We start from the raw sequence: 8,857 nt of genomic DNA on the forward strand, positions 1-8,857 counted from the left end.
TGTTTTCCTAGCATCATTAACCTCATGATAACATAAAAAATAATAATAAAATTATCACAAAAATTTAAACACCTCTTAGCATAACTTCAATTCTCTATACTAGGGCTAGACATTGTTAAAAATGAGAAAAACCTAAACTAAAGATGGACTAGCCACCAAGAGGGTTCATATTTTAATGGTTAAGAACCCCAACAACAATGGGAGGTCCTAATTTGGACTCCTGGATAGTCTATATAAATATTAACATGGATTGGATTGCAACTTTAAAGATGGACTAGGCAGCAAGAGAGTTTGTATTTTAATGGTTAAGAACCCCAACAACAATGGGAGGTCCTAAGTTGGACTCCTAGATAGTCTATATAAATATTAACATGGATTGGATTGCAACGTAGTAGAGTTAGGTATCTACAATCCTCAAGCACATGTAGTATGGTTCAAGGATAATTTTTATAAAATGAGTCACACCCAAACCAAAGATGGACTAGTCACCAATAGAGATGGTAGGTTAGTGGTAAAGAACCCCAGTAGTTCGAACACTATTAGCATATCTGTAACAATCCCCTTTTAGTAATATTAGTGTATCATTGGTTAACATATAAATGTATCATGGTTTGACATCAAACACAACACATTGCTCCATATTTGCAGTAGATCTAAGCTTTTGTAGGTTGAAAAACATAATGTATAGCTTAACCTACAACTTCACATATATAATGAAAGAAAAATCAAGAATACAATTTTGTTAGGATGCACATACCTTTGTTATCTAAAGAGGAAGGTTGTGAAATCCAACCATGTCTTTGCCATAATCGTAGATAAGCAAGAAAGCACATCTTACAAACCATGAACTAAAATTTTACAAGTTGGAATGTGTATTTCAACCTGTCACGTTCTATCTATACTCGAATAATAACATGCAAAAAGAAATATAATTACTTGTACACAAGAATTCATGCATAAATTTGTTATGTGAAAAAGAAAAGTTATGAAGTCCACCAAAACCTTAGTGATAACCTCCAATGATCAATTATATCCTCTTATTAAAATTTCTTATGCCATATAGTGCATAAAATGTGAATTGTGTACTAGGAAGGTTACCCTATTCTATAAAGTATTTTTTTAAAAACACAATACATTTTGAAACCTCATATTTCTTATAAGATATTCATAACTATACATATCTCTATCTGTATTTGAAATAGAAAGAACATTTCATGACATTTTGTTTATGTTTGAGATATTGCAGGTTTCAAAACACACTTCATAACACACCCAAAATAAACTATGCTTTGTAGACTCTATTGTGGATAAGTACATTCAATTTACTCAATAACAACATAAATGAAGTAGTCATTGGTTAGGAGGGACCTCAAAGAGATCAATTCGAACTGACCTGCAAGATTAAACACAATGAAAACATAAAGATATGATGGAGGCAATGCAAAACATACTGTATTATGACATGAGAACTGATTACAACCAAATTGTAACAACTGGGTTACAACATAACCGACTCATAAGCCTGCTAAAACATGCTCAAAGTACATAATAGGTCACAATCTGGACCTCAAATCCTTAGATCTATCTTCCAATGTTCTATCTTCAACCTTCTATTGTAGTCTAATGCTCAATTACAATGATTTAGATGATCCAAAGGGATCCGGTCAGCCCAAAAAGGGATCAAAACCCGAAGAACAAGACCTAACATGTAAAACCAACAAGGGCGGCTCCACCAAGAGATTCCTTTGGAAAATACAAAGGATGAAGAGTAGATCACGGGAAAAGGTCGACCACACACCAAGGAACATCAAAATAAACGCTCAGGGCTCCACAAGATCCGGTAGATCACCAATGCAAAATAGGTCCAGGTAACCGATAACAAGAAACTGTCAACCAGTAACATGAAACTGTCATGGAAACCGATAGCAATAACTTGCTGGAAAATGATCCAAATGCTCTGTGGTTTGGGAATAAGAAATATGATCAAGTCTTCAAGTAAAATCCAACTCCATAGGATTCGGTGAGCCAAAACTGAGACACACAAAAAGAAAAGTTGAAATTGCAAACAGAAAGGAAAACATTTTTTTTGGTTGATGCAAGATTGCCATGAATCGGGGATTCTCCTGCATCAATAAATTACCATTTATCTATTTAAAATGTAGATCTAGATATACACAGTTAAAAACCATAGGGTTTGGATACACTATGAAGGGCAGGTTAAAAGTACACAATGTGTTTTGAAGCCTACAATTTCTAATAGCAGACATTATGTGCAATTTGAAGTGTGCACTATAAAAAATACACTTTGCCATAAACTATAGGTTAAAAAGACATGTTTTGAAACCTCTAATTTCTTTTCAGAAATTCATAACTATAGGTATTACATCTAATTTTCAAATAACAATTTAGTATTTCATGATAGTTTATTTGGTTATGAGAAATTGTAGGTTTCAAAACACATCATGTTTTGTAACTTACACTTCATAGGGGACCCAAAACACATCATGTTTTATAACTTGCATTTCACAAGGTACCCAAAACACATGATATTGTATAACCTGCACTTCATAAAGTAACCAAAACACATCATGTTTTATAACCTTACTATGGATAAGTATATTCAATTTAACCAACAATAACAACAATACTATTGTTTCTATTTGTAATGAACACTTAGATATACATAGTTAAAAACCACAAGGATTGGGTAAGTTGTAAAGTGTAGGTTAAAAAATAGTGTTTTTTGAAGGGCCTACAATTTCTAGTTATGCAATGTGTAAAATGTGAAGGTTACCCTATGCCATAAAGTGCATGTTAAAACATACAACATGTTTTAAAACCTCCCATTTCTTGTAAGATATTAATAACTACACATTTTCACTAGCCCTTTAGAATAGTAGGGGGCTATAATAAGGAGGTAGATTATTGTAGGGGGCTTACACCCACCCTAATGGGTGAGAAAGCCCATCCCAACTCAGGTTGGGGGGATCTTAGTTTCAGGCCTCTGGGGGGGGTGGGGGATGGGATGACATAGGATAAGTATTTAGTAGATTAACTAGGGAATTCTAGTTGTCTGACCCCCCTACCATTTCAAAACACATTGTGTTTTGTAACTTGCACTTCACAACATACCCAAAGCACACTTTATTTTTTAACCTCTACTATGGAGAAGTATATTCAATTTAGCCAATAACAACAACAATGGTGTTGTTGCTATTTGAAATGTAGACCTAGATATACATAGTTAAAAACCATAAGGGTTAGGTACATTGTGAAATGTAGGTTAAAAAGCATAATGTGTTTTACCAATTTCTTATATTAGGTAGTGCGTGCAATGTAGTGTGTGTGTGTGTTGTGAAGGTTACACTATGTCGTAAAATGTAAGTTAAAAGTGATAGAAAGTTTCAAAACCTATTGTTTCTTATAAGATATTCATAACTATACATATCCATGTTTGCATTTAAAATAACAATAGCATTTCATAATAGTGTGTATGGGTACAAGATATTGTAGGTTTCAAAATATGTGTTTTGTAATCTTTACTTTGGAGAAGTATATTCAATTTACCAAATAGAAACAACAATGAGGTTGCTATTTGAAATGCAAACCTAGATATAAATAGTTAAAAACCACTTTGGTTGAATACATTTTGAAGTGCAAGATAAAAAAATAGTGTGTTTTGAAGCTTGCAATTTCTTATATTAGGCATGTGTAGTGTGAAGAGTGTATTGTAAAAGTTACCCTATAAAGTGCAGGTTAAAAGATAACATGCTTTGAAATCTCCTATTTCTTATAAGAAATCCATAACTATACATATATACGCCTATGTTTCAAATAAAAATAGAATTTCATGACATTGTTTATGTATAAGAAACTACAGGTTTCAAAACACATTTTGTTTGTTCAAATTCCTTTTAAAACCCTAAACAAGTAAGAAATAAAAAAATGAAATTGGTTCACATTGTAAGTTAAAGGTAAGGTAGGTAGTGGATTGGACTGGAACGCGAAGACTCCCTTACAAAAAAAAATAATATGTCCACTTGCAAGATGCCAAATATGTCTCCCTCAAGAAAAAAGAGGATGATTATTACAACTAATATTGATATCAAACTAGTAGACAATTTAGTCATACAATATACTCCAACCCATCACAATATACACATTATACTATGACTTCCATTTCCATACAAAAATGATTGCATTTCTGTATAATTTTTCAATAAAATAAAAATCACACTCATAAATGTATCGATTGCACATTAAGTATAATTTGTTGAAAATCCTTCTCATTTCATGGAAAATAACAAGGTATTTTTTGTGCTCACCTTTTATATTTGTGAAAGGACAAATTATTAATATGAAATAATCCAATGAATATACATTGCTACCCCAATAGTTGTACACATAGGAATACTATTTTTTTACTATGGAAAATACTTGCTCAAGTATTTTATTTTATTAAATGAGCATCTTATTTTTTAAATGACACACTTATAGTGCATAGTTATGATATTTTATTTCAAACAAAAAACTATTTATTTCGCTTGTTAATGAATGTATATTTATACTTTTTATATAACATTTACATGTTCTTATGTGTTCCAAGTATAGGTCTATTTTGACCAACATTTGGTTATTTTTTTATTTACATGTGGATTATTTATTTATAATATATAGTATAAATTTGTGAGAAGATTGGATATTATATACACAATTGCTATAACCATTATTGAACCCCATTCAACTAAAACAAAGAAAAATATTTTAAAATCTGATCAAAATGGAGAGACATAGAAGGACAATAGAGGTGTGGATTGGTAGAAAAAAAGAGTAGAAGTGGGCATCATATTCATTAACAAGCGAAATAATGTTGTGAAGCTAAGATAAAGTTGAGATAAAGTAATAATAATGCGGTGCTTCCATCAAATAATATTGGCAAGCCCGCCCTTCACGGTGGATCTGAAAATCGAAGTTGTTCTAGAGGATGCTTTTGTAAAGTTAAGATAAAGTAATAATAATGCGGTGCTTTTGTGAGTTAATTGATTGATTGATTTTGTTTTATATGAGGGAAGACAGCATCTGCATAGCGTTCATAAGACCTGTAGAAGCCAGTCAATATGATTTGAGTGCAAACAAAAGTGTAAACTGTAAATTAACCACCTTATCTATCGAGAAATTAACCGCACTTCCAGTTGAAATAATATCTTGTCATTTGATCAATATGATTTGAGTGCAACCAAAATGGGGAAGGATAAGTACTCCATGATAGGTAGGTGTAGAAGATGAAACAATACCTTACATAATTTAGTTATTTATGCTCGTTTATTTTATATAACTTAACGGAAAAATATTCACCACAGAAAAAGACGGTAATTCCAGGTCACACACCAAAGAATATATTCATTTTTGGTCCAATGCCCATGAGGCGATGGGGTCCAATTTAACAAAGCACATGTTTCAAATTTCCTTTTTCTTTTACTTTAATTTGCAGGATCAAGCCACAAGATATTTCCTATATCTATGACAAAAATTTGCAGATGAAGTATAGGTGATCCAGTGGGGAAATTGCTTTCCGCGTGGCTCATTGACATTCAATTTTGGCTGGTGAGTTTGATACAGATTTTTTTACCTTAAGCTCAAAGCTAGTGATTCCTAAGTTCTAACAGAGGAGATTCGGTCATTGACGTTAGATTTTGGCTGGTGGTTTTGATAGAGAATGTTTTCTAATTCTTGAGCTCAGAGTTAGCGATTCATAAGTTTTAGCAGAGGATATGGAAACATGTCTTCTGGGAATCCACAAGGATCAGAGCTAGTGATTTGCTTCAAGTTCTGTAATTGGGTGTTGGTTCAACTTTAAGGTTGTTTAAGTTTAATAGGTTTTCTTGGCTTCTGTTCGGTCATGCTTTTGCTGTGATCGCTGAAGTCCTCAATTCTGCAGCTTGATAATTTTGGTTTGATTACTTTTTTCTAATTGCCAGCATAGAATTTTGAAATTTTGTGATGTTCTGTTTTGAGTTCTGCTCTGTTGTACTCTCCTAGACACTCCTTAGTAGGTCCTTTGTGGTGTTCAGTAGAAAATCATGTTTCATGAAGATAAATATAATACATCATGCCTTTCTGATTTGCTTACCTGCCATAAACTGTGATGGGTTTTTCACAGGATTTGAATTGAACATTTCAATTTGTAGCAGCCATGGTGACCACAGAGCCAGTTGCCCCCTACAATAGCCCAGGAGTACCAGACTTGCCTTTCTTTAACACAGGAGAATCACAAAATGCAAGCCCAATGGTATCTGCAACTGTTTTTGGATTGGTAGCTGTAATTTTTTTTGGATTGCTACGCATGACAGGCCTTGTTATCTTCTATGAAAGCATTGTGAAGAAGAAATGGGCTGTGAATTCTGCATTTATGGCTCTCTATGCATATGCAGCTGTTTTGATCTGTTGGGTGACTTGGGCGTACAAAATGTCATTTGGTGATGAACTCCTTCCATTCTGGGGAAAGGCAGGACCTGCATTTGCCCAGAAGATTCTCATAAAAAATGCCATTGTCCCTGAAACAGAGCATGGCTACAAGGATGGATCACTGGAGACGGCTACCTTTGTGTTTCTCCAGTTCGTCTTTGCAGGAGTAACAGTGGTCATATTGACCGGGGCTTTGCTTGGAAGAATGAATTTCAAAGCATGGATGGCTTTTGTGCCACTCTGGCTCACATTTTCATATACTGTTGGAGCTTTTAGTTTATGGGGAGGAGGATTCCTTTTCCAGTGGGGGGTCATTGATTTTGCAGGTGGTTATTTCACCCATCTCTCTTCAGGAACTGCAGGTTTTACAGCAGCCTGTTGGGTATGCACAATTCTTTGTTCCTTGGTGACTGCTATCTTGTACATACCTACCTATTGATTCTAAGATTATGTATCCTGATTGTTTTTATTCATTGAATGTGTGGAAAGAACAGGTAGGACCTAGGCTACAAGAGGACCGTGAAAAAATTCCTCCAAACAACGTTCCGCTTATGCTGACTGGAGCTGGTTTCTTGTGGTTGGGTTGGTGTGGTTTAATTGGAGGTGCCCCTTATGCTGTTATTTCTTTTTCTTTCATGGCTGTTTTGAATACCAACATATGTGCAGCTACCAGTCTTCTTGTATGGACTTGTTTGGATGTTATATTCTCTAAGAAGGCCACAGTCACTGGGGCCTTGCAGGGAATGATAGCTGGACTTGTCTGTATTACCCCAGCCGCTGGTAAGTTAAATCCCTTTATTAGCCTTGATTTGTAAAGGCATCTTTGCTTTTATTTATGTGAATACAGAAGCACCTGTTTCTCTCTGAAGTCAATAGCCTTTATTTGGTTAGTGTGACAGATGATATAGTTTAGGTTCAAACTGCTTGTATATGCATTAGAGACTATGCTTAATCAAGCATAGGGCACATGGTCTATCTTCCTATCTATGTTGGTGATGCTCTCTTCTAAGGAGAGGGTAAAGTAAAGGATTCCAAAATTTGAGTGAAACCCATTTCATAAAATATTTTCTTTCTCCTGTTGTGTAGGTATTGTCCAAGGATGGGCTGCTATTGTGATGGGAGTACTCTCCGGTAGCATTCCATGGTTCACCATGATGATTGTTCACGAGAAGTCAGCCATGCTAAAGAAAGTTGATGATACATTGGCTGTAGTCCATACTCATGCAGTTGCAGGATTATTGGGTGGAGCTCTTACAGGGCTTTTTGCAGATCCTACTCTCTGCAGCCTCTTCCTAGGAGCAATGAATTCCAAGGGAGCATTTTATGGGGATGGTATGCAATTTGTTAAGCAAATTGTGGCAGCTGCTTTTGTCATTGCCTGGAACATTGTTGTCACAAGCATAGTCATGGTGGTCATTGATCATTTCATCCCATTGAAGATGCCAGAGTTACAACTTCAGATAGGGGATGCTGAAGTTCATGGGGAGGAATTATATGCTCTGTGAGGTGATGGAGAGAAGCATGACGATACACAGCATGGCTTGTCTGATGACACACAACATGATAAACTGGATGGAACTACAGCCCTAGGGCTAACCATAGAGTTCTGATCTCCAATAGGCCTCTTTCTCCTGCAATTATTTTACAAGACTAGAAGATGGGTAGGGAATGAAGTATACAAGTGTTTTCAATCTTACTTCATAGAATGCAGTTTCCTTTGTTGTGGGTTGATCTTGCAAGTTTGGGTTACTTTTATGGGCATTGATTTGATCTGTGATTTATGGATATGCTTTAAGATATTAAACATTTCTAATTTTTGATTTATCAAATGTTTTGTTTTATATTATCTATTAAAGATTGTTGGTATTGAATTTTTCTTGGAAGGTTATTGAATTGTTAGGGTCAAGTTCTCTTAGGTCAACTTCTTAAAATTTTGGTCAACATGATAAAAGTCTAATGACGAAACTTCATAACTTTGCATTATCCCAAATATATAAAAAAGAAACATAAATCTGAATATAAAAGGGAAAAAGAAATTCAGATTTTATGAAACAAACATAACATTCAGTCGCTTTTGTCAATATGAATTATTAAAAATTGGCTTTCCATCCACATACATACCAAAATAAGTGAAATAGAAGGTATAAGAAAAACTAATAGAAAGTATAAGAAAAACTTACAAGTCAATATGAAGATTATCATCCAATATACATATCATAACGAGATCATCAATTCAAAAGAACTATATAAGAATACAATATAGGCCCATTAACATTTATGTCAAACATTTAATTTCAAATTCAAAGTTGAAGCTGCCATTTCTTTTCTTCTTTCTTTAACATTACTTGCTTGATCATCTTTTATTCAATTATAATCATTTCTATTATAGGTA

The 8,857-nt window shown here is 34.2% G+C and overlaps 1 protein-coding gene across 1 annotated transcript; it reads left to right on the forward strand.

The window, feature by feature from the left end:
- The first annotated feature begins 5,524 nt into the window (after positions 1-5,524).
- Positions 5,525-8,241, forward strand: LOC131064223 (ammonium transporter 3 member 1). Its single transcript, XM_059207581.1, has 4 exons — positions 5,525-5,604; positions 6,161-6,847; positions 6,960-7,245; positions 7,552-8,241. Exons 2-4 carry the CDS (start codon positions 6,194-6,196, stop codon positions 7,968-7,970), a joined length of 1,359 nt encoding a protein of 452 aa, XP_059063564.1. The 5' UTR covers positions 5,525-5,604; positions 6,161-6,193; the 3' UTR covers positions 7,971-8,241.
- The last annotated feature ends 616 nt before the right edge of the window (positions 8,242-8,857 follow it).

Source organism: Cryptomeria japonica, chromosome 6, assembly GCF_030272615.1.
Source record: "Cryptomeria japonica chromosome 6, Sugi_1.0, whole genome shotgun sequence".
NCBI lineage: Eukaryota > Viridiplantae > Streptophyta > Pinopsida > Cupressales > Cupressaceae > Cryptomeria > Cryptomeria japonica.

Bases quoted from the DNA above. Each gene is read 5' to 3' on its own strand.
- LOC131064223 (XM_059207581.1), top strand. From the start codon at position 6,194: ATGGTGACCACAGAGCCAGTTGCCCCCTACAATAGCCCAGGAGTACCA. The intron at 6,848-6,959 runs GTATGCACAATT...TGGAAAGAACAG, and splicing joins GTTTTACAGCAGCCTGTTGG to GTAGGACCTAGGCTACAAGA. The intron at 7,246-7,551 runs GTAAGTTAAATC...CCTGTTGTGTAG, and splicing joins CTGTATTACCCCAGCCGCTG to GTATTGTCCAAGGATGGGCT.